The following is a 22037-nucleotide window of genomic DNA, read 5'->3' as shown; positions in this document are numbered from 1 at the left end:
AAAATTTTTCAAAAAGCTATGTTATTGGTTTTACGGTAGGGATAGAGAAGGCTCGCCAGCTCGTTTTAGTCGAGCTTTTTGGTTAATATTTCTGCTAAGTTTTTCGAAATTGATACTTTTTTTAACTCAAAAAAAGCTCCAAATAAGCTTTTGTTTCCTACTTCGTTGTAAATTGCAGAGGACTAAAATCTGCTGGCACAATCTTTGAAAACTCCTACAAAGATAGCTGTGCATTGGCTTCCTGTTGTAGTTATCTGGAATTAAATTTTTGAAAAAAAAACTTAGAAATTATAAAAAGCGCATGATTTGTTTGTGGTTTATTGAAATAATTCATTAATAAATGATCCAAAATGGACTAATTACATGTTTTTGTAGGACGTTGAGAAAAATCAAGGCTAGGGGTCAACTCATCATGGATTCTTACAGTCAATTATTATTCGGATTATATTAGGGCGCGGTCTTTTTCAAAAAATTTTTTCGCAGCTATATTTTTTTTAATGTTGATTACTGACATGAATCATTTCAAATCGCTGACCAATCAACAACAATCAACTCCATTTAAAACACAATAAGGCAATACAAAAATAGAGTTTGTCTTCAGAGAAAAGCTCTAATTTTTATGGCTTTGAAAATGTATATTTGTAAACTTAAAATGACTTCCTTTTGTATTGGACTCTTTTTTAAAAATTTGCAGCCACATGACTTCGTTTTTTTAATTACAGATTCAAATGGGTTCCTAATGAGCTGCAGTTGAGCCTATGCAATGCCTTCAGTTATTATCTAATGCCTCTTATGACTTTGATTGTATTTGTTTTAAGAGAATGTTAGTGAAGTTTTGAAATTTGTTAATTTTTAATCTTGTTTCTGTCCAAATATAGCTTAGTCTCAATTTATATAGAGCAAAATTTATTCCAAGCGCAGAAAAAAACTCTTTACATTGGTTTCGTTTTCAAGTAATGTTTTTTTTCGGCTTTCTTACTACGAAATTTGATGAAAGTTTTGTGAATTTTTTCATGTTTTCCTGCATCTGAACTTCCTGGATTTGTTTCTATGCCTGTAATTGTGGTTCTTTTCATTTTAACACCACATATCCCTGTCAATAAAAAGCCTTGATTGCTTCAATAGACGTTTAAATGAATCTGGTCACTGATTTTGGATTAGAGCTAAGAGCTTTAACGGCTTTCAATTAAATTTTTAAAAAAAAGAATTTTGTATTTCTCAATTTTTGCATGTTTTTCTGCATCTGGGATTGGCATTGCTCTTTTCTTTTTTTTCAAACTAAAAATAGTTCTAATTTGCATTGAACACTTGCGCAAAAGAACTTGTTCAATGAATTCGTTTTATAGCTTGAAATTTGAACGGCTGCGCATCCGTGCTCCCACAAGATTTACTAGATTTTTTGTTTTTGCCTCTAAATATCGTCTTTTTTTGTTGTCGTTTGGTATATTTATGACAATCAAAAGCATTGAACGTTTTCATGATTTGTTAACTGAATCTGTTTCCTGATTTCAGTTTATGGTTAACGGTTTTAAAGACTTTCAATTGTTTTCTTTAAAGAAAACATTTTTGTTTTTCCCGTTTTTTGTTATCTTTGTCTTCAACAATTAATTATGTCTTATTATTGACAGAACTCATCAATTTTGTTACTCTAAGCATCTAATCATTATTTCTGCTGTTGTTTATGTTTTGGCAGATGTCTATAGAGATTAGAAATGTGTTTGCATAAGATTTTTTTGTGTTTTCGATACTAGTCAGTAATTGTGGTTCAATTTGTTGTCTTTTTCACGAAGAGGCTTCGCCTAGAAGACCCAATTAATATCAAAAGACTGACGCAAATCAAATAATCGCTTTCGTCAGTTTATAGTTCTTAACGGTTTTTTAATGTATTATAGATATAAGGGCTTCAATACTGTGGCTTCAAAAAAAAGTTTGTGAAATTTCTACTTTATCCGTATTTGCTGTTTCTTTTGTTGTCCTATGATTTGGCCAAAAAAATAACCAGCACAACAGGATTCATGAGAAGTTGTAAATTGATCTCTTTTTGTTTAAAGTTCGAAGCTTGTGCTTTTTAGGAGTTTTGAAAATATTTCTTCTAAAAAATCTGTTGATTTTTGGCTTTGTCACTTTTGTATTATTTCTTTCAATTTTGTAGCTTGGTCTCTGTAACAATAGGTTGCATCCTTTTTCCAGTAATTAATGATACAATCTTTACTATAGTTTTATTTTAAACCAATGGCTTCTTGAGTTTGGTACTACGCATTTTTATTTAAAAATGTTTGATTTTTGGATATTCGCTTATTGTGAGTTCTCTGTTTGCTTTCCACATTATCACACTAATGGGTTGGCCCAATTGGCGCTGTTAGTTTTGCAGTCGTCCAACATATTACGGACAACGCCAGGTTTTAATTGCTTCACGTACAAATTAGCCTTCCTAATGAGCCAAGGTGATATGAAGTGGTTTCGTTTCAACCAATTTGAAATTAGTTGTTTTCAAAAAGAAAGAATCGTTTTTTTGAACTTTGCCCTTTTTGCTTTTTTTGTCGGCCTGTCACCGAGTCTTATTATTGAGAGGTCGTATATCTTATCCAATGAACTTCTAATGAAGTACAGTTTGGTTGGTTTAGGTCGGGTTTTATTGGATTCGTTCTTCAATTTGTTAATTTCTGTTTTTTTAATTTTTTCATGGAGTTTTGGTCATAAATAATGTTTGCTAGTATTTGTTTTTGGGTGTATCCTGTCCAGTATTCTCATTGATGGCAAGTGTCATCGGCTCTCTAGTCCAGCTTTAATTGTTTGCTGAAAGTTATTAGAGTTTTCGAACCTTTTCTTTCTCTTCCTCATTCGGTAGACTAATAACACAAAACTTGGATGGGCGGGTTCGGAACATCATGTGCGAATGCACATTACCAAGCCTCCTTGTTAAGACAAGAAACAGTTTTCTTTAGCTATGTGTAAAGATAAGTTTGTTGTGTTCGAAAAGCTACATGATAAATTGGTAGTCTTGTGAAAAAGGTTTGTTTACTTTTTTCCGTTTGGATAAGTACTGTTTTCCGTACTGTTTTCTGTTTAGATAAGTGTTAGTTTAGTTGCTTTAGATGTTTCCTTCACAAAGCAATAAAAAACTCAGGCAGTTTTTTTTTTTCATGGAAAGATCTAGGCCATTGAAAGGCTTTGAAGTTGCATGAATGTTCTTTTGCAAGTCGTCTGAAGAAATTAGCCATGTTAGGAAAAGGATGCTGTGTTTAGATTTTGAGGGTTCCGAAGCAGTAATAAATTTCATTAAAGCCTCATTTTAAACTGTTTTTTGTTTACATCAAGTGTTCAGAACTAACCACTGCATACTCGTCACTAGAATGAGATTGAACGCTATTTTTAGGCCCCACGTTATTTTTTATACCTGCCTATTTTTTATTAGCGTTGGAGATTAATTTTTGTTGATCAAATATTTAGCTGTAGTGGAAGAAGGGAGTTGTTATTGTGTTGTAACCTGTTATAAAGAAACCAAAAGAACTGTGTGCTCTAAAGTAGCTGTAAGTTCTTTTAGTTTCTTTGTGAAGGAAGCATGAATTGATCTTCGCGCATTCATGGTGATTGCTGAACTTACAAATTCAGAGTACTGAAATTCTTTGCTTGGATGTTCGAATACATTACAACGCAGAGGTACACAAACAGCAATGAAATTTAGCCTAATTGTGTCTGAAAATTTTACTTAAACCAGTGGACAATGGTGACAGTGTCTCATTATTTGGATTCAATTTTATTGATTCATTAATTGCGTGGATATAAAATACTTTCGAAAATGAACGATAAAATAGCTAAAATTTTTAAATGAGGCGTAGACTTCTTACCGAAGTAGTAAAAAGTGAGCTTTCTGTTTATCTGTTTCAATGGTAAAACAGCATCAGCGGAAATGTCGCCAGGGTGTACATTGGCTTCCTGTAGGAATTATCTGGAATTAAATTTTTGCCGGTTTTTTGAAAAAAAAAACTTATAAAACGCGCATGATTTGTTTGTGGTTTATTGAAATTCTTCTTTTAATAAATGATCCAAAATGGACTAATTTCTTGTTTTTGTAGGATGCTGAGAAAAATCAATAATAGGGGTCAACTCATCATGGATTCTTACAATCAATTATTATTCGGATTATATTAGGGCGAGGTCTTTTTCAAAAATTTTTTCGCAGTTTTGATTTTTTTATGTTGACTACTGACATGAAATGTTTCAATTCGCGGCCCAACCACACTATAACAATCAATCCCATGTAAAACACAATAAGGCAATGCAAAAATAGAGATTTTCTTCAGAGAAAAGCTCTAATTTTTATGGCTTTGGAAACGTATTTTTGTAAACTTAAAATGACTCCCTTTTGTTTTGGATCCGTTTTAAAAACTTTTTGCAGCCACATGACTACGTTTTTTAAATTACAGATTCAAATAGGTTCCTGATGAGCTGCAGCTGAGCCTATACAATGCCTTCAGTTATTATCTAATGTCTCTTATGACTTAAAGTGTATTTGTTTTAAGAGATTGTTAAGGAAAATTTGAAATTTTTTAATCTTTATTCTTATTTCTGTCCACATGTAGCTTAGTCTCAATTTATATAGGTCAAAATTTATTCCAAGCGCAGAAAAAAAATTTTACATTGGTCTTGCTTTCAATTAATGTTTTTTGGCTTTCTTACTACGAAATTTGATGAAAGTTTTGTGAAAATTTTCATTTTTTCCTGTATTTGAGGTTGTTATTTGTTCTCTATTTGACCTATGATAATAATTGGCACTGAAAAAATGCGTAAAAACACAATTTATTTGGATTCCGTTAATAGCTGATAGTTTCAACGACTGCGAAGCCGTTCTCTCAAAACTTCCTGGATTTTTGTCATTGCCTGTAATTGTAGTTCTTTTCGTTTTCACACGACATATCTCTGTCAATAAAAAGCCTTAATTGCTTCTATGGAATTTGAAATGAATCTGGTCACTTATTTTGGATGAAAAGTTTTAATGACTTTCAATTACTTTTTTTAAGAAAATAATTTTGTATTTCCCAATTTTTGCATGTTTTCCGGCATCTGGGATTGGTATTTCTTTTTTTTTATCATACAAAAAATAGTTCTAACTGGCACTGAAGACATGCGCAATAGAACCTGATCAATGACTTCGGTTTATAGTCTAAAATGTTAACGGTTGCGCATCCGTGCTCCCACAAAATCTATTAGATTTTTTTGTTTTTGCTTCTAAATGTCGTTTTTATGTTGTCGTTTGGTATTTTTATGACAATCAAAGTTTTGAATGTTTTCATGATTTTTTAACTCAATCTGTTTCCTGATTTCAGTTTATGGTTACCGGTTTTAAAGACTTTCAATTATTTTCTTTAAAGAAAACATTTTTCCCCCATTTTTTTTATCTTTGTCTTCAACAGGTAATTATGTCTGATTATTGACAAAACTCATCAATTTTGTTACTCTAATCATCTAATCAAATTTTCTGCTGTTGGTTATGTTTTGGCAGATGTCTATAGAGCCTAGATGTGTGTTTTCATAAGATTTTTTTGAATTATCGATGCTAATCAGTACCTGTGGTTCAATTTGTTGTCTTTTTCACAAAGAGGCTTTACTTAGAAGAGCCAATTAATATTAAAAGTGACTAAAGCAAATCATATAATCGCTTCCTCAGGTTAAAGTTTTTAATGAATTTTTAATATATATATATATATATATATATATATATATTTATATATATATATATATAATGGCTTCAATAGTGTGTCTTCAATAAATAGTTTGTGAAATTTCTACTTTATCCGTAATTGCTGTTTTTTTGTCATCCTATGATTTGGCTTAAATGATAACCAGCACAACAGGATTCATGAGCGGTTTTATATTGATCTCTTTTTGTTTACAGTTCAATGTTTGTGGTTAGTTCAAACTTTTGAAAATATTTCTTCTAAAAAATCAGTTGATTTTTAGCTTTGTCACTTTTGTATTATTTCTTTCAATTTTGTAGCTTGGTCTCTGTAACGATAGGTCGCATCCTTTTTCCACTAAGCCATGATACAATCTTTATTATTGTTTTATTTTAAACCAATGGTTTCCTGAGTTTGTTGCTACGCATTTTTAAGAAAATGTTTGATTTTGGGCAATTCGCTCATTCTAAGTTTTTTGTTTTCTTTCCACATTATCACTCTAATGGGTTGGCCCAATTGGCACTGTTCGTTTTGCAGTCAACTAACATATTACGGATATCGACAAGTCTTAATTGCTTTTCGTACAAATTAGCCTTCCTAATGAGCCGAGGTGATATGAAGTGGTTTCGTTTCAATCAATTTGAAATTGGTTGTTTTCAAAAAGAGAGAATCGTTTTTTTTGAACTTTGTGCTTTTTGCTGTTATTGTTGGCCTGTCACCGAATCGCATTACTGAGAGGTCTTATACCTTATCCAACGGACATCTAATGAAGTAGAGTTTGATTTGTTTATATCGGTTTTTATCGGATTCGTTCTTCAATTTGTTATTTTCTGTTTTTAATTATTTTCATGCAGTTTTGGTCGTAATTAAGGTTGCTAGTATTTGTTTTTGGATGTATCTTGTCCAGTATTCTCATTGATGACAAGTCTCATCGGCTCTCTACTCCAGCTTTTGTTTTTTTATGAAAGTTATGAGAGTTTTTGAAGCTTTTTTTTCTCTTCCTCATTTGGTTGACTAATAAAACAAAACTTGGATGGGCGAATGCACATTACCGAGCCTCCTTGTTAAGACTATAAACAGTGTTAGTTAGCTATGTGCAAAGATAATTTAGTTTTGTTCGAAAAACTACCTGATAAAATAGTAGTCTTGTTAAAAAGATTTGTTAACTTGTACTGTTTTCCGTTTAGATATGTTTTAGTTTAGTTGCTTTAGATGTTTGCTTTACAAAGCGATAAAAAACTCAAGCAGTTTTTTTTCATGGAAAGATCTAGGGCGTTGAATGGCTTTGAAGTGGCTTGAATGTTTTTTGCGAGTCTTCTGAATGAATTAGTCATGTTAGGAAAAGGATGCTGTGTTTAGATTTTAAGGGTTCCGAAGCAGTAATAAGTTTCATTAAAGCTTCGTTTTAAACTGTTTTTTTTTGTACACATCAAGTGTTCAGAACTAACCACAACGTACTCGTCACCAAAACGAGATTGAACGCTAATTTTAGGCCCCATGTTAATTTTTATACCTGCCGATTTGTTTATTAGCGTTGGGGATCATTTTTGTTAAAAAATCTATAGCTCTAATGGAAGAAGGAAGGGGATATTTTATTGTCCTCTTATAAAGAAACTAAAAGAACTATGAGCTCTAAAGTAGCTGTAATTTTTTTAAGTTTCCTTATGAATGAAACATGATTAGATTTTTGCGCATTCATGGTGATCTTTGAAGATTCTTGCTATGTTGCCAGTGTTTTATCAGCAGAATGTTCAGATTAATGAAATTCCTTGCTTTGATGTTCGAATACGTTACACCGCAGAGGTACACACACATTATTGAAATTTAGCCTAATTTTGTCATACTTAAATTAGTGGACAATGGTGACATTCTTTCATTATTTCGATTCTATTTTATTGATTTATTAATTGCGCGGATATAATATACTTTCGAAAATGAACAATACAATAGCTAAAAATTTTAAATGAGGCGTAGACTTCAAACCGAATTAGTAAAAAGTGAGCTTTCTGTTTATCTGTTTAATTGGTAAAACAGCATCAGCGGAAATGTGACCAAGGTGTATATTGGCTTCCTAGGACTCATTATGGATTCTTACAATCAATAATTATTCGGATTGTATTAGGGCGCGGTCTTTTTCAAAATTTTTTTCGCAGTTTTGTTTTTTTTTAATGTTGATTACTGACATGAATTATTTCAAATTGCGGCCCAATCAATAAACAATCAATCCCATATGAAACACAAAAAAGCAATACAAAAATAGAGTTTTGTCTTCAGCGAAAAGCTCTAAATTTTATGGCTTTCAAAAAATAAGTTTTTGTAAACTTAAAATGATTTCCTTTTGTTTTGGACTCATTTTTAAAAATTTGCAGCCACAGGACAACGTTTGTTTGATTACAGATTCAAATGGGTGCCTAATGAGCTGCCGTTGAGCCTATAAAATGCTTTCAGTTGTTATCTAATGCCTCTTATGACTTTGAGTGTATTTGTTTTATGACTTTGAGAATATTAGTGAAGTTTTGAAATTTGCTAATTTTAATATTATTTCTGTCCACATGTAGCTTGGTCTCGATTTATATAGAGCAAAATTTATTCAAAGCGCAGAAAAAATACTCTTGGTTTTGTTTTCAAGTAATGTTTTTTTGGCTTTCCTACTACGGAATTTAATGAAAGTTTTGTGAAATTTTTCATGTTTTTCTGTATTTGAAGTATTTATTAATTCCCTTTTCAACTTATCAAAATAAATATAGTTCCAATTAGCACAGAAAAAAAGCGTAAAAACATATTTTAATTGGATTCCGTTAATAGCTGATAGTTTTAACGACTGCGAAGCCGTTCTCTCAAAACTTCCTGGATTTGTTTCTATGCCTGTAATTGTGGTTCTTTTCATTTTAACACCACATATCCCTGTCAATAAAAAGCCTTAATTGCTTCAATAGACGTTTAAATGAATCTGGTCACTGACTTTGTATTAGAGCTAAGAGGTTTAACGGCTTTCAATTAGATTTTTTAAGAAAAGAATTTTGTATTTCTCAATTTTTGCATGTTTTTCTGCATCTGGGATTGGCTTTTCTCTTTTCTTTTTTTTTCATACTAAAACTAGTTCTAACTGGCATTGAACACGTGCGCAAAAAAACTTGTTCAATGAAATCGGTTTATAGCTTGAAATTTTAACGGCTGCGAATCCGTGCTCCTACGAAATTTATTAGATTTCTTTGTTTTTGCCTCTAAATGTCGTTTTTTGTTGTCGTTTGGTATTTTTATTTCTTAAAGGTAATTATTTCTTATTATTGACAGAACTCATCAATTTTGTTACTCTAATCATCTAATCAATTTTTCTACTGTTGGTTATATTTTGGCGGATGTCTATAGAGATTAGAAATGTGTTTTCATAAGATTTTTTTGAGTTTTCGATACTTATCAGTACCTGTGGTTCAATTTTTTGTCTATTTCACAAAGTGGATAAAGCAAATCATATAATCGCTTTCGTCAGGTTAAAGTTGTTAATAGATTTTTGTTGTATTATATATAAAATGGCTTCAAAACTCTGGCTTCAATAAATAGTTTGTGAAATTTCTATTTTATCCGTATTTGCTGTTTTTTGTCGTCCTATGATTTGGCTTAAATAATAACCAGCACAACAAAATTCATGAGCAGTTGTATATTGATCTCTTTTTGTTTAAACTTGAAAGCTTGTGGTTTTTCCGAACTTTTGAAAATATTTGTTTTAAAAAATCAGTTGATTTTTGGCCTTTTCACTTTTGTATTATTTTTTTCAATTTTGTAGGTTGGTCTCTGTAACGATAGGTCGCATCCTTTTTCCAGTAATTATTGATACAATCTTTACTATAGTTTTATTTTAAACCAATGGTTTCTTGAGTTTGGTACTACGCATTTTTATTAAAAAATGTTTGATTTTTGGATATTCGCTTATTGTGAATTCTCTGTTCGCTTTCCACATTATCACACTAATGGGTTGGCCCAATTGGCGCTGTTAATTTTGCAGTCGTCCAACAAATTACGGACAACGCCAAGTTTTAATTGCTTCACGTACAAATTAGCCTGCCAAATGAGCAGAGGTGATATGAAATGGTTTTGTTTCAATCAACTTGAGTTTGGTTGGTTTCAAAAAGAGAGAATCGTTTTTTGAACTTTGTGCTTTTTTGCTTTTATTGTCTGCCTGTCACCGAATCGCATTACTGAGAGGTCTTATATCTTATCCAACGGACATCTAATGAATTAGAGTTTGATTTGTTTATATCGGTTTTTATCGGATTCGTTCTTCAATTTGTTATTTTCTGTTTTTAATTATTTTCATGCAGTTTTTGGTCGTAATTAAGGTTTGCTAGTATTTGTTTTTGGGTGTATCTTGTCCAGTATTCTCATTGATGACAAGTCTCATCGACTCTCTAATCCAGCTTCAATTTTTTCTGAAAGTTATGAGAGTTTTCGAACCTTTTCTTTCTCTTCCTCATTTGGTAGACTAATAAAACAAAACTTGGATGGGCGGGTTCGGAACATCATGTGCAAATGCACATTACCGCGCCTCCTTGTTAAGACTATAAACAGTGTTAGTTAGCTATGTGCACAGATAATTTAGTTTTGTTCGAAAAACTACATGATAAAAGAGTAGTCTTGTTAAAAAGATTTGTTAACTTGTACTGTTTTCCGTTTAGATATGTTTTAGTTTGTTTGCTTTAGAGGTTTTCTTCACAAAGCATTAAAAAACTCAAGCAGTTTTTATTCATGGAAAGCTCTAGGGCATTGAAAGGCTTTGAAGGTGCATGAATGTTCTTTTGCAAGTCATCTGAAGAAATTAGCCATGTTAGGAAAAGGATGCTGTGTTTAGATTTTGAGGGTTCCGAAGCAGTAATAAATTTCATTAAAGCCTCATTTTAAACTGTTTTTTGTTTACATCAAGTGTTCAGAACTAAGCACTGCATACTCGTCACTAGAATGAGATTGAGCGCTATTTTTAGGCCCCATGTTATTTTTTATACCGTTATTGTAATGGAAGAAGGGAGTTGTTATTGTGTTGTAACCTGTTATAAAGAAACCAAAAGAACTGTGTGCTCTAAAGTAGCTGTAAGATCTTTTAGTTTCTTTGTGAAGGAAGCATGAATTGATCTTCGCGCATTCATGGTGATTGCTGAACTTACAAATTCAGATTACTGAAATTCTTTGCTTGGATGTTCGAATACATTACAACGCAGTGGTACACAAACAGCAATGAAATTTAGCCTAATTTTTTCTGAAAATTTTACTTAAACCAGTGGACAATGGTGACAGTGTCTCATTATGTGGATTCAATTTTATTGATTCTTTAATTGCGTGGATATAAAATACTTTCGGAAATGAACAATACAATAGCTAAAATTTTTAAATGAGGCGTAGACTTCATACCGAAATAGTCAAAAGTGAGCTTTCTGTTTATCTGTTTCAATGGTAAAACAGCATCAGCGGAAATGTTGCCAGGGTGTACATTGGCTTCCTGTAGGATTTATCTGGAATTAAATTTTTGCCGGTTTTTTGAAAAAAAAACTAAATCTTATAAAACGCACATGATTTGTTTGTGGTTTATTGAAATTCTTCTTTTAAAAAATGATCCAAAATGGACTAATTTCTTGTTTTTGTAGGATGCTGAGAAAAATCAATGCTAGGGGTCAACTCCTCATGCATTCTTACAATCAATAATTATTCGGATTTGATTAGGGCGCGGTCTTTTTCAAAATTTTTTTCGCAGTTTTGATTTTTTAATGTTGATTACTGACATGAAATGTTTCAAATCGCGGCCCAACCACACTATAACAATCAATCCCATGTAAAACACAATCAGGCAATACAAAAATAGAGTTTGTCTTCAGAGAAAAGCTCTAATTTTTTTGGCTTTGAAAACGTATTTTTGTAAATTTAAAATGACTCCCTTTTGTTTTGGGTTCGTTTTTAAAATTTTTTGCAGCCACATGACTACGTTTTTTTAATTACAGATTCAGATGGGTTCCTGATGAGCTGCAGTTGAGCCTATACAATGGCTTCAGTTATTATCTAATGCCTCTTATGACTTAAAATGTATTTATTTTAAGAGATTGTCAAGGAAAATTTGAAATTTATTGCACAGTTTTGTTTTTTTTTAATGTTGATTACTGACATGAATTATTTCAAATTGCGGCCTGATCAATAACAATCAATCCTATATAAAACAAAATAAAGCAATACAAAAATAGAGTTTTGTCTTCAGCAAAAAGCTCTAAATTTTATGGCTTTCAAAAAATAAGTTTTTGTAAACTTAAAATGTTTTCCTTTCGTTTTGGATTCATTTTTAAAACTTTTTGCAGCCACAGGACTACGTTTTTTTAATTACAGATTCAAATGGGTGACTAATCAGCTGCCGTTGAGCCTATACAATGCTTACAGTTGTTATCTAATGCCTCTTATGACTTGTAAGAGTGTATTTGTTATGACGAGTGTGTTTGTTTTAAGAGAATATTAGTGAAGTGTTGAAATTTGTTAATTTTAATCTTATTTCTGTCCACCTGTAGCTTAGTCTCGATTTATATAGAGCGAAATTTATTCAAAGCGCAGAAAAATTACTCTTGGTTTAGTTTTCAAGTAATGTTTTTTTGGCTTTCTTACTACGAAATTTGATGAAAGTTTTTTATGAATTTTTTTATGTTTTCCTGTATGTTTTTTATGTTTTCCTTTTATGTTTTTTATGTTTTTTATGTTTTCCTGTAAATAAGATGAATTTTTTTATGTTTTCCTGTATTTGAGGTTGTTATTTATTCTCTATTCGACCTCTAATAATAATTGGAACTGAAAAAATGCGTAAAAAAACATTTTATTTGGATTTCGTTAATAGCTGATAGTTTTAACGACTTCGAAGCCGTTCTCTCAAAACTTCCTGGATTTTCGTCATTGCCTGTAATTGTAGTTCTTTTGGTTTTCACACGATAATCCCTGTCAATAAAAAGCCTTAATTGCTTCTATGGAATTTCAAATGAATCTAGTCACTGATTTTGGATTAGACCTAAAAGTTTTGATGACTTTCAATTATTTTTTTTAAGAAAATAATATTGTATTTCCCAATTTTTGCATGTTTTCCTGCATCTGGGGTTGGTATTTCTCTTTTTTTTTTATCATACTAAAAATAGTTCTAACTGGCACTGAAGAAATGTGCAATAGAACCTGTTCAATGAATTCGGTTTATAGCCTAAAATTTTAACGGCTGCGCATCCGTGCTCCCACAAAATCCATTAGATTTTTTTTGTTTTTGCCTCTAAATGTCGTTTTTTTTGTTGTCGTTTGGTATTTTTGTGACAATCAAAGTTTTGAACGTTTTCTTGATTTTTTAGCTCAATTTGTTTTCTGATTTCAGCTTATGGTTACCGGTTTTAAGACTTTCAATTATTTTCTTTCAAGAAAACATTTTTTGTCCATTTTTTGTTATCTTTTTCTTCAACAGGTAATTATGTCTGATTATTGACAAAACTCATCAATTTTGTTACTCTAATCATCTAATCAATTTTTCTGCTGTTGGTTATGTTTTGGCAGATGTCTATAGAGCCTAGATGTGTGTTTTCATAAGATTTTTTTGAATTATCGATGCTAATCAGTACCTGTGGTTCAATTTGTTGTCTTTTTCACAAAGAGGCTTTACTTAGAAGAGCCAATTAATATTAAAAGTGACTAAAGCAAATCATATAATCGCTTCCTCAGGTTAAAGTTTTTAATGAATTTTTAATGTAATATATATATATATATATATATATAATGGCTTCAATAGTGTGTCTTCAATAAATAGTTTGTGAAATTTCTACTTTATCCGTATTTGCTGTTTTTTTGTCATCCTATGATTTGGCTTAAATGATAACCAGCACAACAGGATTCATGAGCGGTTTTATATTGATCTCTTTTTCTTTACAGTTCAATGTTTGTGGTTAGTTCAAAATTTTGAAAATATTTCTTCTAAAATATCAGTTGATTTTTAGCTTTGTCACTTTTGTATTATTTCTTTCAATTTTGTAGCTTGGTCTCTGTAACGACAGGTCGCATCCTTTTTTCACTAAACCATGATACAATCTTTATTATAGTTTTATTTTAAACCAATGGTTTCTTGAGTTTGGTACTACGCATTTTATAAGAAAATGTTTGATTTTTGGCAATTCGCTCATTCTCAGTTTTTTGTTTTCTTTCCACATTATCACACTAATGGGTTGGCCCAATTGCCGCTGTCGGTTTTGCAGTCATCCAACATATTACGGATATCGACAAGTCTTAATTGCTTCTCGTACAAATTAGCCTTCCTAATGAGCCGAGGTGATATGAAGTGGTTTCGTTTCCATCAATTTGAAATTGGTTGTTTTCAAAAAGAGAGAATCGTTTTTTGAACTTTGTGCTTTTTGCTTTTATTGTCGGCCTGGCACCGAGTCGCATTATTGAGAGGTCTTATATCTTATCCAAATGACATCTAATGAACTACAGCTTGATTTATTTAGATCGATTTTTATCGGATTCGTTCTTCAATTTGTTGTTTTCTGTTTTTAATTATTTTCATGCAGTTTTGGTCGTAATTAATGTTTGCTAGTATTTGTTTTTGGGTGTATCTTGTCCAATATTCGAATGCACATTACCGAGCCTTTTTGTTAAGTCTATAAACAGTGTTAGTTAGCTATGTGCAAAGATAATTTAGTTTTGTTCGAAAAACTACATGATAAAATAGTAGTCTTGTTAAAAACACTTGTTAACTTGTACTGTTTTCCGTTTAGATATGTTTTAGTTTGTTTGCTTTAGATGTTTGCTTCACAAAGCATTAAAAAACTCAAGCAGTTTTTTTCATGGAAAGATATAGGGCGTTGAATGGCTTTGAAGTGGCTTGAATGTTTTTTTGCGAGTCTTCTGAATGAGTTAGCCATGTTACGAAAAGGATGCTGTGTTTAGATTTTAAGGGTTCCGAAGCAGTAATAACTTTCATTAAAGCTCCGTGTTAACCTGTTTTTTTTTGTACACATCCAGTGTTCAGAACTAACTACTGCGTACTCGTCACCAAAATGAGATTGAACGCTAACTTTAGGCCCCATGTTAATTTTTATACCTGCCGATTTGTTTATTAGCGTCGGAGATCATTTTTGTTTAAAAAATCTATAGCTGTAGTGGAAGAAGGAAGGGGATATTTTGTTGTCCTCTTATAAAGAAACTAAAAGAACTATGAGCTCTAAAGTAGCTGTAATTTTTTTTAGTTTCATTATGAATGAAACATGGTTAGATCTTTGCGCATTCATGGTGATCTTTGAGGATTCTTGCTATGTTGCCAGTGTTTTATCAGCAGAATGTTCAGATTACTGAAATTCCTTGCTTGGATGTTCGAATACGGTACACCGCAGAGGTACACACACATTAATGAAATTTAGCCTTATTTTATCTGAGAATTTTACTTAAATTAGTGGACAATGGTGACATTCTTTCATTATTTGGATTCAATTTTATTGATTTATTAATTGCGCGGATATAATATACTTTCGAAATTGAACAATACAATAGCTAAAATTTTTAAATGAGGCGTAGACTTCATACCGAAGTAGTAAAAAGTGAGCTTTCTGTTTAACTGTTTAAATGGTAAAACAGCATCAGCGGAAATGTGACCAAGGTGTATATTGCCTTCCTTTAGGAGTTATGTGGAATTAATTTTTTGCCAGTTTTTTTGAAAAAAAACCTAAAAATTGTAAAAAGCGCATGATTTGTTTGTGGATTATTGAAATTCTTTATTTGATAAATGATCCAAATTGTACTAATTACTTGCTTTTGTAGGATGCTGAGAAAACTCAAGGCTAGGGGTCAACTTGTTATGGATTCTTACAATCAATAATTATTCGGATTATATTAGCGCGCGGTCTTTTTCAAAAATTTTTTCGCAGTTTTGTTTTTTTTAATATTGATTACTATCATGAATTATTTCAAATCGCGGCCTGATCAATAACAATCAATCCTATATAAAACAAAATAAAGCAATACAAAAATAGAGTTTTGTCTTCAGCAAAAAGCTCTAAATTTTATGGCTTTCAAAAAATAAGTTTTTGTAAACTTAAAATGTTTTCCTTTTGTTTTGGATTCATTTTTAGAACTTCTTGCAGCCACAGGACTACGTTTTTTTAAATTACAGATTCAAATGGGTGACTAATGAGCTGCCGTTGAGCCTATACAATGCTTACAGTTGTTATCTAATGCCTCTTATGACTTGTAAGAGTGTATTTATTATGACGAGTGTATTTGTTTTAAGAGAATATTAGTGAAGTTTTGAAATTTGTTAATTTTAATCTTGTTTCTGTCCACCTGTAGCTTAGTCTCGATTTATATAGAGCAAAATTTATTCAAAGCGCAGAAAAAATACTCTTGGTTTTGTTTTCAAGTAAAGTTTTTTTGGCTTTCTTACTACGGAATTTAATGAAAGTTTTGTGAAATTTTTCATGTTTTTCTGTATTTGAAGTAGTTATTTATCCCCTTTTCAACTTATCATAATAATTATAGTTCCAGTTGGCACTGAAAAAATGCGTAAAAACATATTTTAATTGGATTCCGTTAATAGCTGATAGTTTTAACGACTGCGAAGCCGTTCTCTCAAAACTTCCTGGATTTGTTTCTTTGCCTGTAATTGTGGTTCTTTTCATTTTCACACAATATATCCCTGTCAATAAAAAGCCTTAATTGCTTCAATAGACGTTTAAATGAATCTGGTCACTGATTTTGGATTAGAGCTAAGAGCTTTAACGGCTTTCAATTAAATTTTTTAAAAAAAAATTTTGTATTTCTCAATTTTTGCATGTTTTTCTGCATCTGGGATTGGCATTGCTCTTTTCTTTTTTTTCATACTAAAAATAGTTCTAATTTGCATTGAACACTTGCGCAAAAGGACTTGTTCAATGAATTCGTTTTATAGCTTGAAATTTGAACGGCTGCGCATCCGTGCTCCCACAAAATTTATTAGATTTCTTTGTGTTTGCCTCTAAATGTCGTTTTTTGTTGTCGTTTGGTATTTTTATGACAATCAAAAGCCTTTGAACGTTTTCATGACTTTTTAACTCAATATGTTTCCTGATTTCAGTTTATGGTTAACGGTTTTAAAGACTTTCAATTATTTTCTTTAAAGAAAGCATTTTTGTTTTTCCCATTTTTTTGTTATCTTTGTCTTCAACAGGTAATTATTTGTTATTATTGACAGAACTCATCAATTTTGTTACTCTAATCATCTAATCAATTTTTCTGTTGTGGGTTATATTTTGGCGGATGTCTTTAGAGATTAGAAATGTGTTTTCATAAGATTTTTTTGAGTTTTCGATACTAATCAGTACCTGTGGTTCAATTTGTTGTCTATTTCACAAAGTGACTAAAGCAAATCATATAATCGCTTTCGTCAGGTTAACGTTGTTAATGGATTTTTATTGTATTATATATAAAATGGCTTCAATACTCTGGCTTCAATAAATAGTTTGTGAAATTTCTATTTTATCCGTATTTGCTGTTTTTTGTCGTCCTATGATTTGGCTTAAATAATAACCAGCACGACAAAATTCATGAGCAGTTGTATATTGATCTCTTTTTGTTTAAAGTTGAAAGCTTGCGGTTTGTCCGAACTTTTGAAAGTATTTGTTTTAAAAAATCTGTTGATTTTTAGCTTTTCACTTTTGTATTATTTATTTCAATTTTGTAGGTTGGTCTCTGTAACGATAGGTCGCATCCTTTTTCCAGTAATTAAAGATACAATTTTTACTATAGTTTTATTTTAAACCAATGGCTTCTTGAGTTTGGTACTACGCATTTTTATTAAAAAATGTTTGAATTTTGGATATTCGCTTATTGTGAGTTCTCTGTTTGCTTTCCACATTATCACACTAATGGGTTGGCCCAATTGGCGCTGTTAGTTTTGCAGTCGTCCAACATATTACGGACAACGCCAAGTTTATATTGCTTCACGTGCAAATTAGCCTGCCGAATGAGCAGAGGTGATATGAAATGGTTTTGTTTCAATCAACTTGAGTTTGGTTGTTTTCAAAAGGAGAGAATCGTTTTTTGAACATTGTGCTTTTTGCTTTTATTGTTGGCCTGTCACCGAATCGCATTATTGAGAGGTCTTATATCTCATCCAACGGACATCTAATGAAGTACCGTTTGATCTGCTTAGATCGGGTTTTATCGGATTCGTTCTTCAGTTTGTTATTTTCTGTTTTTTAATCATTTTCATGCAGCTTTGGTTGTAATTAATGTTTTCTAGTATTTGTTTTTGGGTGTATCTTGTCCACAATTCTCATTGATGACAAGTCTCATCGGTTCTCTAATCCAGCTTTAATTTTTTTTCTGAAAGTTATGAGAATTTTCGAACCTTTTCTTTCTCTTCCTCAGTTGGTAGACTAAAAAAACAAAACCTGGATGGGCGGGTTCGGAACATCATGTGCAAATGCACATTACCGAGCCTCCTTGTTAAGACTATAAACAGTGTTAGTTAGCTATGTGCAGAGATAATTTAGTTTTGTTCGAAAAACTACATGATAAAATAGTAGTCTTGTTAAAAAGATTTGTTAACTTGTACTGTTTTCCGTTTAGATATGTTTTAGTTTAGTTGCTTTAGATGTTTGCTTTACAAAGCATTAAAAAAACTCAGGCAGTTTTTTTTCATGGAAAGATCTAGGGCGTTGAATGGCTTTGAAGTGGCTTGAATGTTTTTTGCGAGGCTTCTGAATGAATTAGCCATGTTAGGAAAAGGATGCTGTAATTAGATTTTAAGGGTTCCGAAGCAGTAATAAGTTTCATTAAAGCTTCGTTTTAAACTGTTTTTTTTGTACACATCAAGTGTTCAGAACTAACCACTGCGTACTCGTCACCAAAATGAGATTGAACGCTAATTTTAGGCCCCATGTTAATTTTTATACCTGCCGATTTGTTTATTAGCGTTGGGGATCATTTTTGTTAAAAAATCTATAGCTCTAATGGAAGAAGGAAGGGGATATTTTATTGTCCTCTTATAAAGAAACTAAAAGAACTATGAGCTCTAAAGTAGCTGTAATTTTTTTAAGTTTCCTTATGAATGAAACATGATTAGATTTTTGCGCATTCATGGTGATCTTTGAAGATTCTTGCTATGTTGCCAGTGTTTTATCAGCAGAATGTTCAGATTACTGAAATTCCTTGCTTGGATGTTCGAATACGTCACACCGCAGAGGTACACACACATTAATGAAATTTAGCCTAATTTTGTCATACTTAAAATAGTGGACAATGGTGACATTCTTTCATTATTTCGATTCTATTTTATTGATTTATTAATTGCGTGGATATAAAATGCATTCGAAAATGAACAATGCAATAGCTAAAATTTTTAAATGAGGTGTGGACTTCATACCGAAGTAGTAAAAATTGAGCTTTCTGCTGGTCTGTTTCAACGGTAAAACAGCATCAGCGAAAATGTGACCAGGGATGCAAATTAACTTTTGTACTATTGGTTTGAAAAATATCAGTTCAAGCATATCAGAATCGCGTTATGATGTATTTTGCCGGCAAACACTTCAATCTCCTGTGCCATCCAGGGCCATTTCTTACTAGCAGTCTTCTTATATTCTGGTGCTCAGCCACAAGTGTCAACGAATGCTATCTTGAAAACTTTTCAGCCTAGAGTTTATCTCAAAAGCAAAATGTGTTTTTGACGCGTGATTTAGCTTACTTAGTGACGGCTCATGTTTTTATGAAGACAGATAATCAAACCATTATTTTCGAGGCTAGTTTGTTTGCTGAGATTTGTTATTTTTGGCGTAAGATACAGTTGTAATTTTACTGTATAGATAATATCAATCCTGAATTGCAAAAAAGATCGCTATTTTCTGAAGCCTAAGTTTTGTCTAAGTCTTTTAAATAGTGCGAACTTTTAGTTCTTTTCTGAAATCTTCAGGCTATGTTTTCAAGGTTGGTTGTTTGACCGAAAAGCATAAGAAGTAATATTGAGCACGCGTGATGACTTTAAGGCTCATTGAGGCAGCTTCAATTGAGGACAGGTGAGCGTTATTGGAGGTCAGCATAATTATAATGAAATTACCAGCAAACTATACTGAGTAATTTTAGAAATGGGAGTTGGTACCGTGCAGAGATCATCACTAGCATGCGTGCTGTTTTTCAGGCGTTCTGTACAATTGCAGCAAATGCGTTGGCCCAGGAGCATATACGCCAACTACGGAACGAATACGCCAACTACGGGGCAGACTTCCTAGCCCAAATTGACCTCGATAGGACAGAGCCATCGAGGGACAGCAAGGGCTGCAGCTGCTAACACAATTCCACCACAACCCACACCCAACATTACTCACCATTGAGACAATAAACTATAATATGTTAACTTTAAGACAGCAAAACTATTTCGGAAGGTTTTTGCTAAAGCTAAAAATAGCTAAAACTAAATTTCTTACCAGATAGTCTATCTCAATTTAGAGAACTGAAGGAAACAAGACTAAAAATTCCAAAAATCATGTAAGAGAGTTATGATGCCTCTCCTTAAGAGTATCGGACCGGCTTTCAAGTCAAAATATAAGTAGAGTTTAAACAAAAAACTGAACTGTGCCACGAAACGTGCCCGTAATTAAATATGATGCTAGTTTTTTTTGCGAAATTCTGCTCTAAATATTCCTTATTGAAATCACACTGGTCAACATAAAGTTGAGGTAAGATAAAAAAAATTAGCAAAGATTAGACAGAAGAAAAAAAGTGTGAGATACAAATTCGCACGAATACCAAAACATTTAACTTGTAAAATTCATGTTAATGAAACCATTTTTCAATTTGAAACCAATTCGATAAATTTACTAACGAATCTGCTGGGTATCCCCATTCAGCTGTGTCGAAAAAGGTTAATTCATGTAGTTTGAGAAAAATTATACGCGCGTTTTCAAACATTTCGGCTGGTTTCCAATCTTTCAAAACTTTTAGTTCACATAGTTGATCATTGGATATCCCGGATCAAGCAGTCATGGGATTTCAGCTCTGAAAAATTGAGCAAACCTTATGTTTTTTGTCCAGATCATGGTTATATTCGAGTCCCAAATTATAATTTGTAGTCTGAATTTTGCATAGTGCATGAGTCATCTGCCTGAACATAATTTGTTTCTCGCGCTGCAATTCAACTGAGCACGGACGCCCGAAGTCTGTGTTTTAACTGTGACGCATTTAAACTCCTGCCCAGGCTGTGCATAATTGCAATATAATTAACCCTACTATATACACAAGCTGTAATTAAAGCTCCCGCGCACACTGCTATCTACTCTATTTGATGCTCGCCCCATGATCACAAAACAGTTATTCGAAAGAAACATTCAATTTATGCTAATGTGTATTAAATAAACCCGAATATGCAAACAGTTCAGATATAGTGAAAACAATTTTTTTATTTAATGCAGCTAAAGGAGTTAATGTATAAGAGTTTATGCATCAGAGACTAGCTTGCAAAATCTTGATATGATATGCAGGAGGTGTTGGTTCATTTAGATTCGTGAAGCTTCGTTTAAATTCATATAGCTCCCATTCCCATTCAAATTTGCCCTTCTGACCTGTAAGAAGGAAGAATGAACGTTCCTGTTCTCCACTGATCATCCTGTTTAAGATCAAAAGCTTTGGATCAGGTCTTCGAATATGTGTTAAGGTGAACGGGGGATCTCGGTTAGGGTAGCCAACTGCTTTGTAGACACAGGAAAGGTGCGGGAATTAAACATGCGGCTATTAAACATCACACAAGTAGGGCGAAATAAGGGGAGTCATACATCTGAAAATCAACGAGGCAGACAGAAGTTGATTTATGAGCCTAACTTGAGGATATAATATGGGGACATAGAGACTGAAGCGAAATGTCAGACAGTAATCAAGTAATCATATTAATTCAACTGTTGGATGTGGGTACACATAAGTCAGTTTACTTTATTAAGGAAATCTTGAATGTCCGCGGGGTTAGTAAATATCACATTCTGACAGATTTTTTGAAAATAGAAAAAATTATTATCAAAATTTTCTCTTCAATAAAACGACTAAATTTCTGTTTGTGTTTACCGATTCATCATTTGGTTCATAATCAAATTATAACAACTGAGGTTCAGAAGCACCCATACACACGCAAACACACATACAAAGTAATTTGCTATATAATAACACATGACTTGAAATTGAGGAGCACTAAAATACTTGGGGAGAAACAGAATAAGTCCAAGCAGTGAAGGGCTCCTTAAAAGACAAATACTGTCCAATAAACAATATGATATTGATTTCAGCGTAAATGCTATACTTTTATATTGATCGAAAAAACATTCCTCAAACAAGCTAAAACCAGCATTATTAACAGCGGGC

At 32.2% G+C, this 22037-nt stretch overlaps 1 protein-coding gene across 1 annotated transcript in view; it reads left to right on the top strand.

Annotated features, from left to right (window-relative positions):
* The window catches only part of LOC142346062 (ras-related protein rab7-like), a 35398-nt gene extending 15122 nt beyond the window's left edge, over window positions 1-20276 (top strand). The window contains exon 4 of the mRNA XM_075398555.1: window positions 19831-20276. Within this exon, the coding sequence (XP_075254670.1) occupies window positions 19831-19980 (150 nt within the window). The 3' untranslated portion in view covers window positions 19981-20276. The remainder of the gene's footprint in view (window positions 1-19830) is intronic.
* Window positions 20277-22037: the final 1761 nt, after the last annotated feature.

This window comes from Convolutriloba macropyga, chromosome 9, assembly GCF_964194025.1.
Source record: "Convolutriloba macropyga chromosome 9, txConMacr16.3, whole genome shotgun sequence".
Taxonomy (NCBI): Eukaryota; Metazoa; Xenacoelomorpha; order Acoela; family Convolutidae; genus Convolutriloba; species Convolutriloba macropyga.
Note: the sequence above shows the minus strand (reverse complement) of the source record. Positions and strands in the feature narration are given on the sequence as shown.